This window comes from Chanos chanos, chromosome 1 (genome assembly GCF_902362185.1).
Source record: "Chanos chanos chromosome 1, fChaCha1.1, whole genome shotgun sequence".
Classification (NCBI taxonomy): domain Eukaryota; kingdom Metazoa; phylum Chordata; class Actinopteri; order Gonorynchiformes; family Chanidae; genus Chanos; species Chanos chanos.
Window position 1 is genome coordinate 43,255,157 of NC_044495.1, and position 22,344 is coordinate 43,277,500.

The following is a 22,344-nucleotide window of genomic DNA, read 5'->3' on the forward strand; positions in this document are numbered from 1 at the left end:
ACATTTGTGAGTGGGCATTTTGTGTCAGTAAAGAAAATCTTCTTGAAATCTGTAAAAGTATGATGCACTCCCCACATTTAAAAAGAGAAAGAATAAAATGCAGTGTACACCTCTTTCTTTAAGAGGGTGTAAATAAGGTGCAGCCAGTCTGTTTTGCTCAGTCATCACACCAGACGTGCTCTTTCAGCATGACAAATCAATCAGCATGGCTAAATCACAGCTAATCTATTAATGCCACAAAGGACAGAAATCATATCTAATGGCTATATGCCAACCATGGTAAGCAAAGACTTGTGGGGCAAGGGTTTTCTTTGCAAAAGTGCAAATTCTACATATAGGTATATATTCATTTACTTAAGTATTTAATATTTATATATTTAGATGTTGTGTGCTTCCTCTTCATTCAGACTTTTTAGACGTCTTAATAAATCTGGCTTTGCTGTTTGATTCAAACAAAGATTTGGTTGGAATCAATAATAATGATCTCTTTACATATTTATGCAGTTTTACACAGAACTCACTCTACATAATCCTTATAAACTCCCTGGTGCTGCATAGTCCTACTTTGTATAGGCCTCTTGAATAATACTGTTTTCTGTCTTTTTTTTTCTTTATGCCAAAAGTTCCATCCCAGTTCTTGTGCCAAGTCATGGTTGCAGTGCTTAATACTCAGCTCCAATAAGAGATAATGATACCCAACTGGCTTTTTCAGTATAGGGAAAACTCATGAACTTCGGAAATGTGGAGTTTCTCCAGAATATCACACCGTTCCCTATGTAACAGTCTGGTGTTAACTGACTGCAAGAGTCAGGGGTGATTACTGTACAATGATGTTGCACAGAAGTTCAACCAGAATATAGTAACCGAAGTGTATGCTTAACTTATGACTTCAGTCTGAATTAATTTGTGAGCTTAACATATAAAACCCTCTCTGAAATAACCACATGCAAACTATCTGCTGAATAAAAGAAGCAAAACAGCACACATTAGGGGAATGGTACATATTTTATTGTAACATCAGTGGATCCAGGGATCTACAATAAGTGCTTTGTGTTCCAAACTACATCTTTCAGTCACTTGGTTTCCTTTGCCCTGTGCTCTTATTCAGAATGAGCAGACAAACTAGAGCTCTACAGAAAGAAGACAAAAATGTTTCTTTTCTTTCAACCAAAAGTGCTGTTGTTCCAAGCCACATTTGCTGCTGGCATGTCAAAAAAGTTCACGTAGATCCTGCAATGGAGAAAAAGCGGTTGGAGCATTAGACCTTCATTGAACAGTGACTTAACTAAGACCTCAGGCGCAGTCTGGCTGACGAAGATTACTACACTAATGTGGTTAAAGTGACACAATGTACCTATTAGTCTGACACTCAGCTAGTTACAACAGGCATCTGTTGTCTTGGAGAACAGCAACGTAACCAAGCTTCTGCTCTATCCCCGCACAAACACACCTGACGGCTGATTTATATCTCTGCGTGGCCTCTACGCTGTAGTCTATGCGAGTGGTCTATGATGTGAGCATTTATACTTCTGCGTTGGTGTGTCTGCGTCGCTCTGTAATGAAACCTTCAAAACGCTAGTTTGCAGTGGGATTTCTATGCCACTTTATTGATTTCCTCATGCATTACAAACGATGGAGTAATGTTAAATAAAGTCAGAATTCGGTGCTTGCACAGCAATATCTGTAAAACAAGTTTTGCATTCAAAAGAAGGACTAGTCTCTAAATTTTGGGGGACAAACAAACGGAGCTCTCAGAATAACGAGTGTTCAGTTCGCAACTGAAACTGAGTGGATCATGTTGGAGTTGGAGCTAATAAATGTTGAACAACTGTTACTTTTACTGAAATTACTGCAACACAGAAAAGAGAGAAGACATCGGAGGAGATGTGTGTACGACCATTGAACCGATTGAGCAGAAGGAGAGTGATGCTACCAAGCGGACCAATCACAGTTGTTGCGGTCTGCTTCGACACGCGTTGCAGCAACGCGTAGTTACATTTCTAGGGAGGTGCACGTCAAGCTACGCCGTAGCTACAGTGTAGATTTGACGCAGAAGTATAAATTGGGCTTGACTCAGCAAATCTGCATCCTCAAATGCCTCTGAACATTAGTTTCAGGTTAGGGTTAGATTTATTCTGGAACACAATGACATACAAGGGTGGCCCTCAAAGAAGAGGATATTTCTAAATGTCAAGTTCTAAGAAGATGCTTGTAGAGAATGTGTGTGAGCATAGTTTCCCATAACAGTGCTGAGCTGTGTTTAATGTGTGTATACTAGAGACTGAGAGTGTGTACCTGTCCGGAGAGATACCCAGGTGTTTGTTGAGCAGGCCACACAGTAGCTGTGAATACTGTTTGTTTTGCGTCCCACCGATCTTCCCGATGCTGTGAAGGGAACAGAGCGCGCATGGATCCGACTTGCCTCCAAACATCATCATCTGATCCGGCACGATGTGCACCGCGATATACTAACGCACAAAACATACGAGAAGACAAACAAATACTGAAATATTAACACGAAAGCAAAGAATTACAAGGAATAGGACAGTTTCACCCATGATATGCCATCGCTATTGTAAAATATTAGGGACGACACAGCAGCCCGAGACCGTGTCACTGCGTTCACATAAAGTAACGCAAGACCATGAAAGTGATCAGTGGAAAAATCCTCTTCGGTCCTCTTAACGCAGGCCTCAGCCGTGTAGTGCGTGAAGTCAAGGAGCTGGCTACCAATATATATGTTGGTAATACCTATGCAAAATTATGAGCAAAGTCACAAAATGCGCAAAGAAGAGAAAATCACCTGAGCGGGTTTCCCCATCGCTTTCGCGAGCTCTTCTGTGACCTCTGAAAGCAGCTGTGCAGGCACCGCATCCTTCGCCACGTTTGTGTTCACCACGAACATCGGCATCGCTGCGTCTATGATAGATACTGCTGCAGAGCAATGAATTAACGTTAGTGTAGACAGTGAAAACGAAACAAGTGCCTTGGAGACTTTCAACTGACTGTTTATGGTGTTCGTGAGGGTACGGAGCACTCACGCGCACTACAAATCTTTCCAGTGGCTCACACAAACGAAGACACATTCGAGCTTGTCACCGTCAGTTTCAGAGGAACTTCAGCGCCTCTAGTGCGCTGGAAGAACACCTATTTATTCACGGCGATAAAATTACAAACTTTACATACCGAGACACGTCACCTGACTGTCAGATCACAGATTTATCCAGATTTATCAGATTGTCTCACAAGAAATCATACCATACCGTAGGTTTTCTAACAGTGACAAGCCTTAGAAAAACAGTACATTTAAACGGACATTTTCTTCAAATTGGTGCACTTCGTACGTGATTTACGGTATCAACTCGCATGCACGTTAAACATCCGGAAGTAACATCGTTGATGCGATTGATGAAGCGCACTTGAGATTCTACAGTACTGACGACAATTAATGATCGGTCTTTTCAAACACAAGCAGTGACATTTTATTTCTTCGTCGGGTTATGGCATCATATGAGTTCGCTACCCTTTCTGTTTATTTTTGAAACGTCACGGACAGCCTCGCGCGACTGGTGAAGGTCTAGGTGATGAGGAGACTGAAGAGCTGTATGGTCTCATCGATGTGTTGGGAAGTTTGTTGTCTTATTTTACGTATTTGATTCCAGACTTTACCATCTAACTACACGCACAGTATTGTCGCTGAATGTGCAACAGGCTGTTCATGTTCAATAATAACTTGCCGGTATCAGCGGAGGTAAGTGGCTGTCGTTAGAACGTTGTTAGTTATTGTTTTGTACAGTTGATTAAATCATGAGGGAGATTTAACTTAGCTAACTGATTTTGATGGAATCCGTTTTAGCGCACCAAGCCAAGCCTGTGATGATATGCTGTTGGATAAGGTGAAGAGTTGAAAAAATAGTAAAGTGTTCGGATCTGTTTTGTTTACTTGAGAAATTCTTTAAGTCAGAACGATAAACCAGCTATCCCTGTGTGATTCAACATCGCCGCGGGACCATGGCGGACACGGTGAAAACCTTCCAAGCACACCTGACTGCCGTTATGGACAGTTTAGTCCGTGCGTCAGTGTGTGAGATAACCAAGCTCTTTCAGGACACGGTGAACGACTATCTGGTAGAAATTTCGCTAAACAGGAAAGAGAACGAAGCCCTGAAATTACGACTTAGACTCACAGAAAACAAACTAAGAAATGAGCGAAAATACGGCATGGGCTGGGCGGCGAGTCGGCGCGCGGCTGGACTGTTAGGCGGAGAAGATAACGGGCGCAAAAAACGCCGCGTGGAGATCCAAAGTGAGTATTTGTGTCCGACAAGTATATTCGCGTCTTTGTTAGGGTTGAACTGCGGTGGATAGCTATGATGGCGGCATTTTCCATAGCTACATATCTATCTCCTTCTTTTTCTCCTCCTCTTTTTCCCCCTCCACCCCTCCTGTTCTCCTCTGTCTCCCCTCCTCTCCCACTTAGGAGGAAAGCCAGGAAAGGAGTGGAGTGATGGTGTGTGGGAGGAAGGGGTGGAAGGAGCAGGAGCGGAGAGGAGGGATGTCTACCTCATCCATCTGCCTGCTGGAGGAGAGGGTGCTGAGGAGGAGGAAGAGAAGGAGGAGAGGAAACGTGTCTCCAGGGAAGGAAAGGAGGCGGCCAACATCAAAGAGGAGGTGAGGAGCCAATCAGAGGAGAGGAAACAGCTGCAGGGAGAGAAGGAGGGAGGGAGAGAGAGAGAGAGAGAGAGAGAGAGAGAGAGGAGCAGGCAGTAAAAGCGTGAGGCAGAACACAGGGAGGCAGGGACATTACCAGAGCTTTCACATCCAAACCTCTCCACCCTAATAAGACAGAGAGAGAGTATGGATATTATCCATTTTGAATTGGCTCTCATAGTTAGAACATCACACTGCACTGACCTTCACGCTCTTCCATCTGCACACATCATACACTGGGCGGGACGGGCTGGAGAGCCGACTTGTTCCCTGGTTCCAGTTCTCCTGTTCTCAGTACTTATCTACATTTAGCAGTCATTCAGCAAACTCATCTCATGTAACAGCATCACACTGGAGAGGTCACAGAGGTGTCAAGAAATACATAAATGGATAAATAATACATTTATTTAACCAGAGGTATGGAACTCACTTCTTTTACTTAGCATGCAAAATAGTCTATCCCTTGACGCTCTGTTGGTGCTGTAATTCTGAAATGACAGTTAGCCATTGACCAGACAGTCAGTGTAGAGAATGTACAAAACTGTAACTTTTTAACAAACACATGTAATTACAAAAGCATGACTGTCTTCCTTAGCTCTTCATTTATTATATTTATCAACATATATACGTAATGGAGAGAGACATATTTGTGGTTCAACAACTGAAATTAAAAAAAGAAAATCAGTGGTGAGAAGAGCGGAAGGGCCAACACAAAGGGGAAAAAGGAACATGTCAGAGTTTGCCTTCTGTTTTTCACACGTGATGGTGAAAGCTGACAGAGGGTCAGATGGGTTGTTGTAAACTGGAGACGTGATGCTTTACACTGTGGCCAGTGTGTATGGGGAGATTCAGCTATTATATGCCTGATGCGTTTCTGTTACAATGTGTAGTAAAAGGTTAGAGACTTCGCTTGCAGTTTTGTAACTTATCTGTCTGTTTGTCTGTGTATGTGTATGTGTATGCGCGCTCGTGTGTGTGTGTGTGTGTGTATGTGTGTCAGTGTGAACAGGACCAGGTGTACAGACCAGATTCTCTTAGGTTGCTCCAGGAGGCTCTGCAGATGAACCAGAGTGAAACCAGTCCACACAGCCCCAGTCATGGTAAGCTCTGTGTGTATTTGTGTGTGTGTGTGTGTGCGCGCGCGCATGTCTTCTCAGGGCTGAAATGTTGAGAGAGATCACTGTGCTGTGTGTGTCTAGGCAGAGAGAGTTCATTTATGTGTGAGGTGACTAGTTTGTATGTTTTCAGTGTGTGTGCTCTTAATGTGTGTGTTTGCGTTTGCACGTTCAGTGTGTGTGCTCTCAATGTGTGTTGGGTGGCTGTAGTGTGAGTGTGCTTTTGTGTGTTTCTGTGTGTGTGTTTGCTTTCAGTGTGTCTGCTTTCAGTGTGTGGTGCGTGTGTATGTATTTCAGTGTGTGTGTGTATGAATTGACTGTAGTGTGTCTTTTCACAGGAGATCTGAACCTGGCCCCTGTCTCTGTGGGTACAGGATCAGGTGGGCGAAGCCTGTCTGTTGAATCGTCTTGGGAGGGGCAGCCCTCCTTGACAGAGGCTCCAGGGGGTGTGTCTGCAGGTGACGAGCTCAGTGGTCTGGAGACAGCCCTAAAAGCCGAGTGTGAGAGAGAAGAGGCGGAGTCTGGCCTGACAAGCACCGCCCATGGGATGGGGAATGCTGACAGTGTGGAGTATATTGGTCTGGACGGTCTTTGCAGCTCCCAGCAGAACACTCCTGTACTCAGAGAGCTGTCGACGGCATCCAGGCCTGGGGCAGGCAGGCACAAACGCCCCAGGGAAGGAGGCAGCGAACCAGGACCTGGACTGGAGCAGGAAGCTCCCGAAATACAACTCCCATCAGCCACTGGGAGTTTGGAGGAGGAACAGGAGGAGCTGTCAGGTGCAGAGTGTGGGGACTTCCTGCATTTCTGTGGCCAGTGTGGAGGTGGTTTCAACACGGCATCAGACCTGGCGGAACACACATGTTCACTGGGAGAGGAGAGGCCATATCGGTGCGCGGCGTGTGGTCGGACCTTCGGTCATGTCTGGAGCCTGAAGAGTCATGAGTGTGTGCAGGCCGGTGAGCGGCCGCACCGCTGTGAACTGTGTGGCAAACGTTTCACGCATGCACGCTCACTGGAGCGCCACCAGCTGGTCCACACGGGCGAACGGCCGCACAGGTGCCCGCAGTGCGGGAGGAGCTTCAGTCGCCTTGGCAACCTGGAGCGGCACCAGCGTATCCACACAGGTGAGCGTCCGTACGAGTGTGGAGCGTGCGGGAAACGTTTCAGCCGCGTGGAGTATCTGAAAAGACATCAGCACATCCACAGCGTGGAGCGTGGAGACAAAAACTTCCACCAGTGTCCCCACTGCAGTAAAACCTTCAGCGACGGTGAACAGCTCCAACAGCACCAGTGTTTCTACAGTGTCTGACCGACCAACCACAGCCAGGCAACAACCTCTCACGCAAACACAAACAACAAGCCATAAAGTGCCACTAGATTACCATCCAATGCAACCTGTTACAGCACAAAAAACCGAGACAACACAGCTAATGAAACACACAGACCCCCAGAAGTCAAATGGAACCAGTATCTCAGGAAGCCCAGTATCAAAGAATATCTAGCAGTATTCCAGAACACACAGACACACACACACACACACAGAACCCTGCTGTTCCCTCAAAATTTTTGTGTGCTACTTTCTTTGGGACTTTTATCTAGATATGGGAGACTTAAAACATTCTAAATTGTTACTTTCATTTTTTCCTTTCAGTCACGTCCAGTGAGCATCTCAGCTATGTGTGGAAATCTTTTTTGATAATCTTTTTTTTTTTTTTTAATTTTGGAAAGAACTTCTGATTTATTTGACTGAAGTGTGTAAAAGTGTTCTTTAGTATGTTATGAGTGAAACTGTACTTCTAACTGAATTAAATGATTCCTGCATTATTGCTTGTGAAATTATTCCCCCTTCTTCTTGCGTTACCTTTCATATTCTGTATTTTGCAGAGAATTTTGTGTTATGGGTGATGCTAGTAAACATGCAAGTAAACCGTGAAAACGCTGGCTGTTTGCGGTCTTCTGTCCTTCCTCCCTGGCACTCAGTATTTACATACACACACCATACTCAGACCACACACGCTCACTGAGGACAGTCTGCCATATATATTTATTTGGTTTTGTAAATTGTCTGTTACAGATATATGTGTATACGTTCATTAATGTGGTTTAAATACATTCATTTCAATTTGTACCATTTTTCACGTTGAACTAGTTTACTCATAGCCATTAAGAATAATGCAGCACTCAAAGCTAAAGATACTAAACATTCTAGATACGGAATATTCTTAGCGCAGTTAGGCAGGCTGATGTCATATACACACAACTGCTAAGCACTTCCAGTTTAACCACGTTTTACCCTTTACAGTGTGTTAAACGCACTCCTGTCTAATACACTCTACCTGCAATGTCAACTGCCTCTTAAACTACTGCTACTTTTCAAACACCTGTGAAGACTGCTTTCATTGCACCCTCTCTAGTCGCAGTTGTGTTCCTCCTGCCCAATCCTCCATGTTTTTATTACGCGTGTAACATTCTATCCGACGTTGTGAAGATGATCTGCGGGATATTCCAGAGAGCGGGCTTAGTGAAAACTCAGAGTTATGGCTTCATTCTACTAGCAAAACAAAGTCGAGGGGCTGTTATATTAGGAGGTTTACTACTAGTTCTGAGTTAACTAACTCAGAGTTTTCACTAAAACCCGCTTTCTGGAACACTTCCCTGTGTATTATTCAGAGTACGTTTACTAGTTTTGATCTCCCGCTCCAATCGTTCCTTTCTCCACTAGATGGCAGCGCATGGCTTCACAGCATCTATGGCACGTAAAAAATTCAAATTTACCAGATTTAAAAACCAGGTCTATTTCATAGATCAGAAATTTTTGTCATGTAACTTTACAGCACGTATCGTGCTGACAGGCAGATTTCGACTTTTTATAGGTAGCAAGATTTTTGCGCTGCTGTAAAGTACAAAGATATGTATACATGATAAAACGTCTCAGTGTTGTTACACTGTTTATTTTTCCAAGGTGTGAGCGTATACTCAGTTCTTATTAGCTGGAAGCTATGCATTACTAACCGTGTAATACATATAAGTGGTAAAAATAAAGTTTAATCCAGGTTCAAAATTAATTCGCTGACACAATCAACCCATCAATCCATCACACAGCATCTAACAGCAGAATAGCTTGACTGGGACAAAATTGAGTTATTGTTCTGACAGTAAAGAAACACGTAGCAAACATACATGATATCAAACAGACTGAAAGTAATAGAAGCGATATTGACCTGATGTCTATCTGAATTTTAATAGTTTGTAACATAGGTGATGGTGACGATAGCAAAACCTTCGTATGAGAGGGACTAGCTTAATAAAGGTGCTAGGAACGATGAACCTTTACTTTACAACATTTGAGTCCAGAACCTTAAACAAAATAAGTGAATGCTCTTATTTAAATTTTTTTGTGCAGGAAAATCAGCTGTGTCTTCACAAACAAAAATATACTGCACAAACTAATCAAACGAGCAAACAACTATAACATGACATAAGCTGCTATCAATAGAAACGATAACCACCAAGACAAAACATGAATGTGGATCCTAGACAGTAGTGAAACCCAGCACTTCAGAGAAAGTGCCCCTGTAGGAGATGGCATGGGTCACTGCTGCCGCCCAGAGGGCAACGTGTCACCCACTGAGATGAGAGGGGTGTCCAGTCTTCCACATGTGCAGCGTCCTCCTGGTTTAAGGACCTCCTGAGCAGCTTAAAGTTCTGTCTGACATGGTGTCAGTGTGGTGTTTCTACCAAGTGTAGTGAGCTTACAACATCTCTTAAGAATAGTTTGTTTTTTTCACCTTGTTGGTAAAAAGGGTGAAGTTTATGTTAAGGTTAAGGTAGGGTTAGGCGTGAGGTTAGAACAAGTGATGCAGTCCCACCACATCCCAGCTTATCAAACAAATACACACACACAAAAAACCTCTCCAAAAATTAGACACCTGGCTTGGATTTGTGGCTTGGCTGGACACATCCTACAGTGTTGACTAGCATAACGCATTTATAAAACATGATGAAGACAGATGACTAGAACAAGTGTGTATCTGTAGCCATGTATTAGTCATGCATGTTATATATATATATGTGTGTCTGTGTGTGTGTGTGTGTGTGTATATATATATATATATATATATGTATATACACAAAATCCGTGTCAATTCTTCACTTTTGTTACACTGGCCACCTTTGTTCCTCTATAGCTGAGTATCACATGAAATGTTTCCAGGCTATGAAAAGTCCGTTTGTGTCTATAACCCTAACTGCAAAAGAGCTAAAAAACCCCCAAAACTCAGATGTCATGTGTATTCTGCAGCAGCAATTCTCAACTCCAGTCCTGAGGGCCCCCTGTCCTGCACATCTTTGTTTTAACTCTTCATTATCACAGTTAATTGAGCCAGTCAAGGGCTTGATGATCTTTAGAATCATATGTGTCAGTCTTGAGTTAAACAAAGACATGCAGGACAGGGGGCCCTCAGGACTGGAGTTGAGAACCACTGGTCTACAGCACTGCAGTATATCAGCCATCACATATGTCGATCACACCATTCAGAGCAGACTTCACAATCAGCAATCAGCAATCAGTTTTATTTTTCTATCTCAAGGATAACCAAACTGCTGTGCTGTCATGAGCCTTGTATACATGTTAAAGCCTTAGTTGGTATTGCTTATGATAAATTGTAAGATAATTCACAACTTAAAATTTAACCACATGTTCCCCGTATGAACTAATATTGAGTTTAAAATCAGACCATAAAATAGATTTTCTTTCTTTCTTTATTTTAAACATATTTTTATTGACCTATTTTTAAACTTCCTGTCTGTTTTTTCCATCACAAAAAAAAATATCAACAACGACAACAACAACAAAAAAGAAACGCTAGTTGCAGGCATTCTCAACAGCCTTCCAATCCCAACCTGTTACAGTCTACAGTGAGGACCCCTACGGTCCACAAGGGGGGGGGGGTGCAATTGGAGAGGCACATATGTTCCACGGGGGGCAAAGCAGGATTCCAAACACCACAACCCTCTCCCACCCCTCTGTCTCTCCCAGAAAGACACCCCAGCCCCCCCATGCCAGAGTCCTGCACACACATGCAGCCATGACAGAGCCAGCTGCAGAGTATCGGCCCTTTGCCGCCCAGCTGTCTAACGTTTACTTGACCATTCTCGCTTTGTTCTGCTGCAAACTCTTCATCAGGATCACGCTGAACCTGCTCACTCACTTCTACATCATCAAAGGCAACCAGAGAGAGGCGGCCCGGATCTCCGCGGAGTTCTACGAGTCCAGCCAAGGGCAGAGTGAGTGTTCTTCCTTCACCACTGCCCTCTCACTTCCACAATGCCCAAGGCCTCCACAGTGTACCTATGTATAAGAAATAATCTCATTATCATGGTTTATGGGAACCTTAAATGTTAAAAGCGCAAACAGAGCTTAAAACATGGATGACCTGTTTTTCCATAGTGGGTGGGGATTCGTAGAAGAGGTATGTTAGGGGGTTGAGGGAGTGGGAGCGTTTTCTGGAAGGAAACATGAGGTGACCTATATCCATACCATCCGCAATTCTATGGAAACTGAACTGTTTTTGTTTCCAGTTAGCATTTCCTGAGGGAGATGATGTTTCTACATACAGAGGCCCCCCTCTCATTTCAAGCACAAAGTTACACGTAGACCAAGCGAAAAACACATAAACATGACTATGTGACACTATACCGTGAGGATGCAAAGAATGCTGGGTGCATGCAGTTGAACACACTAAGGGTGAAGTGGTTCACAAACAAGACCTTTTCACTAACATAACACTCAAGCTGTAGACGTAACCAGTTGGCCGACACTTTCTGTGTTATTAATAGCATACAGGCCAGCATGTGCCATTCGACCCCCTCCTCCCTCCCTACCCAACACTTTCACTGCAAAAACATACCCAGTCATCTTTAGCACGGCCAATCAGAATGCAAGATGGGTTCAGACACGGCTCTATCAGGAAATCATCAGAAAGAGGAGCCAGCAAGTGTCGACATCCCTGAGGTTATTAGATGCAGGCAAGGTCAGAGAAATAAACAGATGGTATCAGAGAGTGCGATAGTGACAACGTGCCTCCTCAGAGACCTGCAAGACACAGCAAAGAGCAAGTCATAGGGAGTAAAAGGAAGTGTCAAGTTGAGCACTTTGAACAGAGAAACAGACAGTAGTTGTGGTGTATTTATAACCTATAAACTGTTGATTTAAGTTGAGAAAAGGTAATGCCAACATTGTCACACAAAGAGGAACATTGGTGGCTGTTTAGTTCTCTGCTTTGCCGGATTTGTGTTACGGTTGATGCATCGTTAATGAAGAGAAGCGAGGATGATGATGTCTGGAATGCATCAGCAGTTATCCTGGACATCGACTCAGGTGTGTACACACAACGCTTGTCTCACACCGCCTGCTGGGAGCTGCCAAACGCGGCTCTAAGGGATAGTCCAGTGGTCTGTAGGATGGTGAAATGATTCCAAATCCGATAGTTTTGCCTCCTTTTTGGGCAGAGTAAAGAGGTACAGTTTGCTGAGATAGACTTTGACATGTAACCTCTTCCGCAGGTTCATGGGCTGACCGATCTCCTCTTCATGAAGCTGCCAGCCAGGGACGACTGCTGGTCCTCAAGACCCTGATTGCCCGGGTAAGGAACATTATTAAGGGCATGTCCTCTTTTATGCTCTCAGTGAGCACATTATGATAAACTCAAGCTCCATGACACATTACTCCACTGGGTCTGCCGGGTAAGAGGGACTAGCATCAGTGTAAGAGTGATTAGACTGATTTTCTGTTTTAGCTGTTTTTACGGTGGGAACAAGTTTGGTGAGACCTTCCTCCTGAAGATCCACTGAGACGTCTAGTCTCAGACTACCTCAGAAAATACAAACCAACAAAACATCAGGCTAAGCTCTTTCAAATCCTAACAGTATGACATTAGTGGGACAGCGTTTGAGGAACTGAGTGTGTTAGAGTTTACTGGGCTTCAGAGCTTTCAATTCTGTTCTGGGCTCATCACATCAACGTCAACCAAGGATTTTTCTGATGACTTTTCATGAGTCAGGAGTGTTGGTGCTGGTCTCAGAGAAAGAGAAGGAGCTCAGGGAGCCACGGAGATATGGGGTGTAAAGTGCCTTTGTCACAGAATGAACATCCATAAATATAAGTAGCCCTGTTCTCTTTTTGTGCCCTGTTTCTCAATCCTGTCCTTAGGTGCCCCCAATCCCTACTTCTGTGTGATGATGAGACAGAGAAACTTTTGTCTTGTGTGATGGAGGGATGGAGGGTTGAGATTTCTATAGAACGATATTCTGGTGCCACCCTCAGGAGACAGAGAGTTCCTGCACCCAGGATGCTTTTGATTTTGATTGTGTCAATCTGTCGACCTCTGTAGGGCCACAGTGTGAACGTTCTGACCATAGACCACGTCAGCCCACTCCATGAAGCCTGCATAGGAAATCATGTGTCCTGCGCCAGAGCCCTCATTGATGCTGGAGCTAATGTAAGTCATTACACTCCTCAGGTATAATGAACATTTTGGTGGATTTTTCATGTGGTTTTTCATTTATTTCACCTTAGAGAAAACTTTGAGCTATATTTTTAAAGTAACATTACTACTGACTTTTACCAAGGGCCATCTTAGATAAAAGATCAGCTGATGTACTCAAATGCATCTGTGTGTGTGTGTGCGTGTGTGTGTTAACTTAGGTTAACGCGATGACCATTGATGGTATAACTCCACTGTTTAACGCCTGTTCAGCTGGCAGTATGACCTGCCTAGACCTTCTCTTGGAGAGTGGAGCACAGCCCCAAGCCCAGACACCATCCCAGCCTTCCCCCATCCACGAGGCCGCCAGCAGAGGTGGGCTCCCCATAACACTCGACATAACCAGAATAAACAGCTTAGTCACAAATCGGACACATAGTAAGTAGGGGGAGAAGTCAGAAGTATGGTAAATGGCAAATTTCCAGTCTCTACAGCATTCAGTTGGTAAAGCACATACTTCAGTCAATACTGCAAATCAGATTTTATTTCATAAGAAGTGTAATAGTTAATAGTGATACTGACATATATACAGAAATTATAACTGTTTTTTCAAATCACAAGAAGTTGTGTGAGACAGAAGAGGGGATATCTGGATCTTCTTTTTTTTTTTTATGAGAGTTTAAAGGAATTTGTCTGCCTGTCTCTGCCTGTGTGAATAATTGTTTTTTTTGTTGGTTAGTTGATTGACTGATTGCTTGATTAGTTGCTGAATATTCAGACTGTGGTTTCTCTTGTCCAGGCTACAGTCAGTGTGTGGAGACACTCATCACATGGGGGGCTGACCCAGACTACGAAATTCCCAACCTCGGAACTCCGCTTTATGCCTCCTGCATGTGCAGGGAATTCCTGTGCGCGCGGAAACTTCTGGACAGAGGTAAAACCTATTCTAGAACTCCAGTATGTGACATCCGTATGGGTCCAGATTGCTGAGATATGCATAATTTTATGTGTACAGGAGCCAACGTGCAGAGAGGTTTGAATATGGACACTCCCCTGCATGCAGCAGCTAAGAAAGATTGTGTTGGCATCGCTAAACTCCTGCTGGAGTTTGGCGCTGATGTCAACGCCAGAAACCTGGATTATAAACGACCTGTGGAGGTTGCCCCGCCAGGAAGTCTCACAGAGGGGTTCTTACTGATTTATGAAGGTAAGGAAACACAGAGAGAGTGAGAGAGAGAGAGAGAGAGAGAGAGAGAGAGAGAGATGCATAGTTTACCAGTATCATTTGACCTTGGTTGTGTGAGGACAAATATTTGACTTATAAAATTTCTGGTATGCATGAATGACACTCAGAACATGTTGAAGCTGAGTCAATATTTTTAGAAGCATCACCCATGTCTGCTTGCCTCTCTTCCAGCCACACCACGTTCCCTGAGCAAACTCTGCCGTCAGAGGATCAGAGACTGTGTGGGTCGTACCAGACTGCACCTTCTGTCACACCTCCCCCTCCCAAAAGCCATGGAAAACTTCATACAGTTCAGATGAAACCAAGTCACCTGGTCAACACCGTCACATGAACCCTCTGACTCAGCCATGCCCACACTGCCCCACCACACTTAACATGAGTGGTTTCAAAATGTCAGGAGAAAACAACTGAAATGGAGCAGAGTTTTTTTTTCCCCAGAGTGCAGACATTTTAGATGGCATATCATAATTTAAAAAAGACATACTTAACCAACTCTGAGTACTGAGGTGGCCCAAGGCTTTTGAATTGTGGCCTTAACATGTTTATTATGAAATAGATTTCTGTATTATAGTTTTTAGTGTGTTGGTCTTTAATAGATTCACTCCAATATGTTTAAGGATGTGTGATTTTTTTCTTTTTTGTAACTTGGAATGAGATCTTATTTGTATAGTTGTATCGTCTTCTTGTATTTGTACTTGTTTCAAATAAACTTTTTTTGTGATTACTTTTGTATATTTAGACACTGGTTCCCAGAATAAAAATACATTTCGTGTCTGGCTTTACATTTAACAAAGTACATCTTTTCTATGTTTGACATTTAATTATGATGTAGACAGGAAATTGAATTTTCTAAACAGATTTGAGCGGTATCTAGGCTATAGTTTGTTACACTCCCAGAACACTGAGATCCCCATGTAAATTCCAACAGAATTTCAATTAGACATAGAGATTTCAATTAGGAATACCTCAAGTCATATTAAATTAGAAATACGTTAAATGATTCTAGCCAGATTTTGGTGACAGCAGACCGAACTTCGAAAGCCGAGAGCATGTTGCCATGGAATCGTAAACAATGGACTTTATAGGCGACTCTCCGGGAGTCAGTGTGAAAACCATTCCTATTTATCATAAAATTAAATTTCAGTCATGTCATATTCACAGCTTCCAAAAAAGACAGGAATACCTCGTGAAGTCCTAAAGTGGTTGCAAAGTCTTGATTTGTCGTTTTCTCCGAAGAACATGCGCAGGTAAGCAACCTACAAAGCTGTTCGTACATTCGTCTGCTCTACGTAATTGCAAGTTAGCAAGGTCGGTTTTTCTAGCCGATTGCGCAACAGTTATGGTGTTAAACCAGTTTACATGGTGATCATACAGTATTCACAGTTGCTTCGTAAGAAAATCAATAAACACAAACTCATCTTTCTCCAGAGACTTTGCTAATGGCTACCTTGTGGCTGAAATATTTTCCTGGTACTATCCAGAGGATTTCCCCATGCACTCCTACGACAATGGCATGTCACTAGCCACCAAGCAAGGGAACTGGGCTCAAATCGAGAGGGTGAGAGCGCCGACTTTATGAACAACTGTATTGGTCGACCGTAAACCCCATTACCCAGCCACACCACTCCCGAGTACATAGCTAAGTTAGCAAACTATTTTATCTGTCACCAGTACACTACTCTCCGGCCACATCTCGTCTGAGGGCGACATTCAGTTAGCAAACACTCATAAAACTCTTGCAGAACGGTGTTTGTCAGGTAATTCTGTCTGTTCAAGAATTATTTGTTAATTATTTGTTTTTCTTAATTATCAGCTACATTTTTAAATTTCCAAAATGAAATAATAATAATAATAATAATAATTTGTGAAGTTCTGACATTGATTTCCGTCTCGGTTGTCTTTTCTACTGTCATAAACAGCGTTGGTAGTTACTCAAAAAAGTAATTAGGTATAAGTTACCAATTACTGCTTTAAATTATAATGGGATTACTTTACTCGTTACTCCTTTTGAAAAGTAATTACACTACTCATTACTTTACTTTCGAGTTACTCGCTAAATCTACAAATTCCCCAGTTTACCACATAAAAATACAAGAACACATATCATAATCCTCTCATTACTTTATTTTCAATGCAATAGCTTTGCGTCGTGCTTAAGAACACTCCTTACCTGCTCTTAAATAACTGTAAAGCGTGGCCTCTTTCATGAGTTCACATTTTCGACCAGCGACAAAAAATATAAACACACGAGTTTAGCCATTTAACGATATCTATAGTATAGCTACATTAATCGGGATGTTGTCACTTGTTGCTTCAATGGTTAACCACCCGCAGTTTCTGAGGTAGCTAGTACTACGTTTTGGTATCATCATCAGCCGACAGCTGCGTTATCTGTATTTGTGATTAAAAGTAACATTAAAGCTCTCCATATTATTGTTCTGGTTGGCTACACCGTATTTTCGGGTTTTCTCAAATGTACCACATCTTGCTAGCTGGCTAACTGACCAGTTGTCGGTCTTGTTCCATTTAACGGGAGCTACTGTCAAGGATCCAATCTCTCCTTAGTGACATTGGGTAGTCATAGATACACAATTGACCTTTCGCTGAGCCCCTCCCTAGAATAGCCACTGTCCAATCCTACGTTAGCAACGTTAGGTATTTAAATTTTGAAATGATACTTTGGATGTTATTAGTTGCCTAGAGGATAAATGTCGTTATGCTGACCTAAAAACCGTTCGCCTGGAACGTTCTTTACCGAATTTGAACGCACTTGAGGTGTGTGTTGCCTCATAGCTGCTTCTGCAATCAGGTAGGCTATTTTAACATCGCTGGAACACTGTATTGACCAATTAGCACCAAGGACCGGAACTATCCGTTGTCAGAGCCGGCTCTGTCCGTTGTGTAAGTTAAATTTAAATATTCAGCGCGAAAAACATTCTTTTGAAAAGACGTGTATGCTGTCCTCACAGTGCGTCACTATGCTGCAGAGCTAGCGAACAATTTAGCACTCTTAAATAAAGACCAAGGTGTGTCTTTTCTTTATTTTACTGAAGCAGTGATTTGTTGTAAAACTGAAAATACAAACAGAAAACATACCGGCATACACGACTATTAAATAAACAATCACATTAAACCGAAGACTTACATCGTAGCCAGCTTACGCGTACAGACTACGATATACCACCATTTTTCCAGCGTTTTATCTGGTGTTGTTTAGTGCTACGTATAATTCACAACTGCCCTGTAACAACTTATAATCATGTTAATTACAGACGAATAGTCTCCAGGGCTCGCGCAATAAAATATTTATTTTTAACCACGAGGTACATTCACATTCACCGACTCACTATGAAGTGAAAACGAAACTCATTAATGTATACAACAGCACTACAAATCGCCATAGTAACCGAAACCGTAACGCAAAATTACTGTTTAACAGAAAAAGCATCACAGCGTGTTTAACGCAGTAAAGGACATTTTAATAATCCAGTAATTCTATTGTGATTACTGAAATTTTGACTGTAATGCTTTACTTCGTTATGGAGGAAAGTGATATAATTACAGTGACATGTTACTTTGTAACTCGTTACCCCCCAACACTGGTCATAAAGCACGTCTGCCCATCTAAGTCACAGGCCAGAAGGTGACAGATTGGGCTTCCGTCCTCCATTCTCAGATAAAAGTGCATTTTTAATGCATTTTTTTTTATGTTTATGGTGAGCTCTAGGTTTTAGTGTCCTAAGACATCCTTGTCTACTTTTAAAAAGGTCCTGGCGAAACGACGCATCAGTCTGTTGAAGGAAGTCATAGACGGCACCATGCACTGTAAACCAGGAGCGGCCGAGATGCTAGTGCAGGACATATACAGCGCTCTGACCAACAGAAGGTGGACTATGCAGTCTGACATCACTAGCGTTTTACTTTTTGCTTTTTATTACAGGCGGAATGGATAGAGTTTTAAACGATGGACATTTCATGGACTGTCCAAATGTTTAGTCGTGATGGACAGGTCAAACTCACATGAATTTATTTCTTTAATTAGAAAGGCTTGGGGCCTGCATTACTAATTTAGGACATAATCATTTTGTCATGTAAATTTAGGACATAATTATTCTGTCTGTAAATTTGGAAAGAATGCGGAGTCCTTATTGAGCTACACAGGCAGAGCTTCATTATGTAAGATCAGTTTGATTTTCAAACGGAATGTAAAGGGGGGACTGTTTTTGGAATGTAGCTTTAGTTTAGGCCTGGGAAGTAAGGCAGTACAGACTGACTCTCTTCATTTGTATAGAATGAAATATATTCATGAAATATATTCATGTTTACAGATTACACACAGGTTACACACATGATGCTGTTAATAAATAGAAAGTAACAGAGGGCAGTGGGTGAATTAAACTGTTTGTCATTTGTTTATCATAATATTGTGAATATATAAAAGTCAGTTACACCATGATGTGATTTTTCAATATCCCTAGCTCTGTTTCAGATTTGTACTGTTGTGGGTTCAGTTTGAGTTTTTAAAGAGTTGGAGAAAACTCTAAGATGTAATCCATAGATGCTCTGTTTCTTGCAGGATCACATGCATCCAGAAGGGGGAGCCAGACTTTACAGACAGCAGTTACCAAGAGCAGCTGCCCACAGTGGCGCGATCCACCGCCTCCAAAGCCATCAAGAACAACCTGCGTCTGAGCGAGGTTCTGGCCGAACCTTGCCTCGCCACCAACCAGAACAAGGTCCAGGCTATCATGCACAGACACCTGGAGCAGAGGAGGAGGGAGAGGAGTCAGGACCCAAGTGAGTGGCTGAATAATGTTTAAGAAGAAGGGTGAAGCTTACATTGGCTGTGCAATCTATTTTGTTGATTTGGGAAATCGCATGTTGGCAACCACACTTGAATACCTAAATTATGACTTTATTCTCGAAATCTAAGAATTTCTTTTTCCTCAATGTGGCCCTAATACTCAGTCATGTGTAGCATACGTTACGACATCCTGGTAACGCCACTGCCTTTAGGCTTTCCGTTTCTGTCTGAAACTGTGGGAAAATGGTGCATTTAGCTGCCAGAATTAAGCATATTTTCCCTGGGGGAGGATGTCCCTGGACCCCCCTACAGGTCTGGGTTTACCCCGTGTTCTGGCCCCCCCACTTTGAAACTCATTCCAGCGCTGTTGCTGCTCAGTTATAGAATGGTAGTGATATTGTAGAGGTGATGGAAACAGCCGAATAACAGCAAGCCAGTTCTCTGCGTGTATGTATCTGAGCAAGTCATTTAAACCTAACTCACCTAACTCCAAGTCATCTAAATCCAAGTCACCTAACTCCAAGTCATCTAAATCCAAGTCACCTAACTCCTTACTCCATGTCAGCTAATGCCTACAGATGTGTGATATGAAAAATAACACATCTCTCAGCATAAGCAAATTAGGTACATTAATCCAGATGTGAATGTATCACTGTGGCCACTCTGCCCTGATGTGACCTCTGAGTGACCCACTGATCCTCTCTCACAGAGCGCTTTAATGTGAAGCCCACTCTGGGCCAGCGGGCAGTCAGACTCCCGCCCTCTGACCCCCGCAGTGACCTGAGCTGAACACGAAGACTGGACACGTCAGAACAGCCAGTAAGAGCAAACCTCCCACACCTGGTCCTGAAAACAAGGCTAAAATTTCTCTTTGGCTGTATTAATGTCTGTAAATTTCAGAGGTTCCAGTTTGGAGAGCACAGTATGTTCACAGTATCACTAGCTTCTGATAGTCCATTTAAATGACTGCTTACAGGAGGTGGTTAAAATAGTGGAAACACTGGGTGATAAAGGACTTTTATATATACACATCTCCTCATATGAAGCTGAATGCAAATGACCACGGAGCACTAATAATCTGCACTTTGAAGTAGGTGTCCTTAAAGCAGTTTTAGGGATTAAATTGTAGTGTTTTAGGGATTTTGACAGAAGTCATGTGGTCATGTCCACTTGTCAGTTGTACAGGTCACTTAAACCGTTAAGTTCTATGAGGTGGTCAGAGGAAGTGTGTAGGCTAGACATGGAGACAGTGCCTCAGGGAGAAGTGTAACCAGTGTTAGCACAGAGAGGGAGTAGGCAAACACTTCAGCAAGATAATGACTAAACGCTACAAAACAGCAGCCTCAGAATGACATGAGAACTGAATGGATCCGTGACTTAATCTCACCCAAACCTATAACCACAACCTGCAAAAACATACAAACTGCTGGGCAACAAAAACTGGACCCCTGAGCAGCGGAAAAAACTGTACCTTCGAGTGGGAAGAAACGGTGGGAAGAAACTGGATCTTTGAGCAGTGGGAAAAAGTCATTTGGTCTTATGGGTGTCCCCTCAGTCTTTTCTCCTCTGTTCAGTCTTTTTCTTTACTTTACTTTTACTTTTATGATCCAGTGCACATTACGCACACTGAAAAATCACACGTTCCCAGACGGATGAAAACCGTTCTGAGGCCAAAGTCTAGACTGACTCTTAAATACCTAGGGTCTCCAATTCGCCTAACCTGCATGTCTTTGGACTGCGGGAGGAAACCGGAGCTCCCGGAGGAAACCCATGCAGGCATGGGAAGCACATGCAAACTCCACACAGAAAAGACCCTGGCTGCCCAGAACCTTCTTGCTGTGAGGCGACAGCGCTACCCACTGTGCCACCGTGCCGCCCCTCCTTCTGTCATATTACTGTATCTATTAGTATTTCTTACATATTACTGTGTCTATTAGTCCTTCTTACATATTACTGTATCTATTAGTCCTTCTTACATATTACTGTGTGTATTAGTCCTTCTTACATGTTACTGTATGTATTAGTCCTTCTTACATATTACTGTATCTATTAGTCCTTCTTACATATTACTGTGTGTATTAGTCCTTCTTACATATTACTGTGTGTATTAGTCCTTCTTACATATTACTGTATGTATTAGTCCTTCTTACATATTACTGTGTGTATTAGTCCTTCTTACATATTACTGTATGTATTAGTCCTTCTTACATATTACTGTATGTATTAGTCCTTCTGTCATATTACTGTATGTATTAGTCCTTCTTACATATTACTGTGTGTATTAGTCCCTCTTACTTATTACTGTACAAATTACTTGGATGCTTCCATGATCTTTTCCACATTCTGTATTTTCACACAAGCTCTCAACTCTCAAGCTGGTGATGTAAATTATTTTTGAAACTTGATCTAAGACATTCCACAAGTTTAGCACTAATTCTGTTTTTCTTCTTCTTCTTCTTCTTCTTCTTCTTCTTAATAAAACAATGCATTAAATCTTTTGGAGTGAGAAAACCCAACCCTAATGCTCATTTCTCTTTTCCCTCCTCAGTGTCTGTGGTGTCTCCCATCATACCAGAACCAGGCCCTGTGAGAGAGAGTGAGCACTGCTGTGACACCAACTGAACTGTCCTGTCAGTATGAAACTCAGCTCAAATGATGAACATTTCCATTAAATACATATGGATCTTCTCAAAGATCTGTGGAGCCTTTGTTTTAACTTGACACTGAAGAAACAGATACCAAGACAGTGATTTTAGACTAGTCAACTGAACAGCACCCTCCATTCAGATTTAGATTTAGTGTAGAACTACTGTGAGTCTAATTGTTGTGTGAGAGACCAGACTTAAGTGCCATACCTTTTAAAACCACGTTTTTTTCTGTGAATGTGAAGAACTGTCAGCTGTTCCATCACGGTTATCGCTGGCTGTGAAAGCAACCGTGTTTCTAATTCACTTCTTTGAGACCATTGTATTTGGGTTTTGG

General features: G+C 42.6%; 4 protein-coding genes across 6 annotated transcripts; 3 read left to right on the top strand and 1 right to left on the bottom strand.

The window, feature by feature from the left end:
- Window positions 1–995: 995 nt before the first annotated feature.
- LOC115814409 (macrophage migration inhibitory factor) lies at window positions 996–3,109 on the bottom strand. Of its 3 annotated transcripts, none has more exons than XM_030777258.1 (4): window positions 3,042–3,109; window positions 2,804–2,931; window positions 2,296–2,468; window positions 996–1,230 (listed from the first exon to the last, which is right to left on the bottom strand). In XM_030777258.1, the coding sequence occupies exons 2-4, from the start codon at window positions 2,909–2,911 to the stop codon at window positions 1,164–1,166; spliced, it is 348 nt and encodes a 115-aa protein (XP_030633118.1). In that variant the 5' UTR covers window positions 2,912–2,931; window positions 3,042–3,109; the 3' UTR covers window positions 996–1,163. The 3 variants fall into 3 exon arrangements, with proteins under 3 accessions (XP_030633118.1, XP_030633111.1, XP_030633102.1); XM_030777251.1 differs by having other exon boundaries at window positions 2,804–2,934; window positions 3,042–3,107; XM_030777242.1 differs by having other exon boundaries at window positions 2,804–3,083.
- A 627-nt stretch (window positions 3,110–3,736) lies between these two features.
- On the top strand, window positions 3,737–7,343 carry LOC115821242 (zinc finger protein 316). The gene is made up of 6 exons (XM_030785021.1): window positions 3,737–3,751; window positions 3,949–4,327; window positions 4,481–4,671; window positions 5,720–5,789; window positions 6,167–6,485; window positions 6,576–7,343. Exons 2-6 carry the CDS (start codon window positions 4,012–4,014, stop codon window positions 7,135–7,137), a joined length of 1,458 nt encoding a protein of 485 aa, XP_030640881.1. The 5' UTR covers window positions 3,737–3,751; window positions 3,949–4,011; the 3' UTR covers window positions 7,138–7,343.
- Window positions 7,344–10,915: 3,572 nt separating this feature from the next.
- asb5a (ankyrin repeat and SOCS box containing 5a) lies at window positions 10,916–14,857 on the top strand. The gene is made up of 7 exons (XM_030786719.1): window positions 10,916–11,114; window positions 12,393–12,472; window positions 13,220–13,327; window positions 13,534–13,687; window positions 14,112–14,246; window positions 14,328–14,519; window positions 14,730–14,857. The coding sequence occupies exons 1-7, from the start codon at window positions 10,916–10,918 to the stop codon at window positions 14,855–14,857; spliced, it is 996 nt and encodes a 331-aa protein (XP_030642579.1).
- Window positions 14,858–15,704: 847 nt separating this feature from the next.
- spata4 (spermatogenesis associated 4) lies at window positions 15,705–20,151 on the top strand. The gene is made up of 5 exons (XM_030794265.1): window positions 15,705–15,805; window positions 15,987–16,116; window positions 18,326–18,444; window positions 19,135–19,355; window positions 20,072–20,151. The coding sequence occupies exons 1-5, from the start codon at window positions 15,705–15,707 to the stop codon at window positions 20,149–20,151; spliced, it is 651 nt and encodes a 216-aa protein (XP_030650125.1).
- Window positions 20,152–22,344: the final 2,193 nt, after the last annotated feature.

Bases quoted from the DNA above. Each gene is read 5' to 3' on its own strand.
- LOC115814409 (XM_030777258.1), bottom strand. From the start codon at position 2,911: ATGCCGATGTTCGTGGTGAACACAAACGTGGCGAAGGATGCGGTGCCT. The intron at 2,469-2,803 runs GTGATTTTCTCT...TTTGTGCGTTAG, and splicing joins CGATGGGGAAACCCGCTCAG to TATATCGCGGTGCACATCGT. The intron at 1,231-2,295 runs GTACACACTCTC...TCTCCATTGCAG, and splicing joins CTGGGTATCTCTCCGGACAG to GATCTACGTGAACTTTTTTG.
- LOC115821242 (XM_030785021.1), top strand. From the start codon at position 4,012: ATGGCGGACACGGTGAAAACCTTCCAAGCACACCTGACTGCCGTTATG. The intron at 4,672-5,719 runs GTGAGGAGCCAA...CAGTGTGAACAG, and splicing joins CGGCCAACATCAAAGAGGAG to GACCAGGTGTACAGACCAGA. The intron at 5,790-6,166 runs GTCCACACAGCC...TTTTCACAGGAG, and splicing joins GATGAACCAGAGTGAAACCA to ATCTGAACCTGGCCCCTGTC.
- asb5a (XM_030786719.1), top strand. From the start codon at position 10,916: ATGACAGAGCCAGCTGCAGAGTATCGGCCCTTTGCCGCCCAGCTGTCT. The intron at 12,473-13,219 runs GTAAGGAACATT...CGACCTCTGTAG, and splicing joins TCAAGACCCTGATTGCCCGG to GGCCACAGTGTGAACGTTCT. The intron at 13,328-13,533 runs GTAAGTCATTAC...GTGTTAACTTAG, and splicing joins TCATTGATGCTGGAGCTAAT to GTTAACGCGATGACCATTGA.
- spata4 (XM_030794265.1), top strand. From the start codon at position 15,705: ATGTCATATTCACAGCTTCCAAAAAAGACAGGAATACCTCGTGAAGTC. The intron at 16,117-18,325 runs GTGAGAGCGCCG...ACTTTTAAAAAG, and splicing joins ACTGGGCTCAAATCGAGAGG to GTCCTGGCGAAACGACGCAT. The intron at 18,445-19,134 runs GTGGACTATGCA...TGTTTCTTGCAG, and splicing joins AGCGCTCTGACCAACAGAAG to GATCACATGCATCCAGAAGG.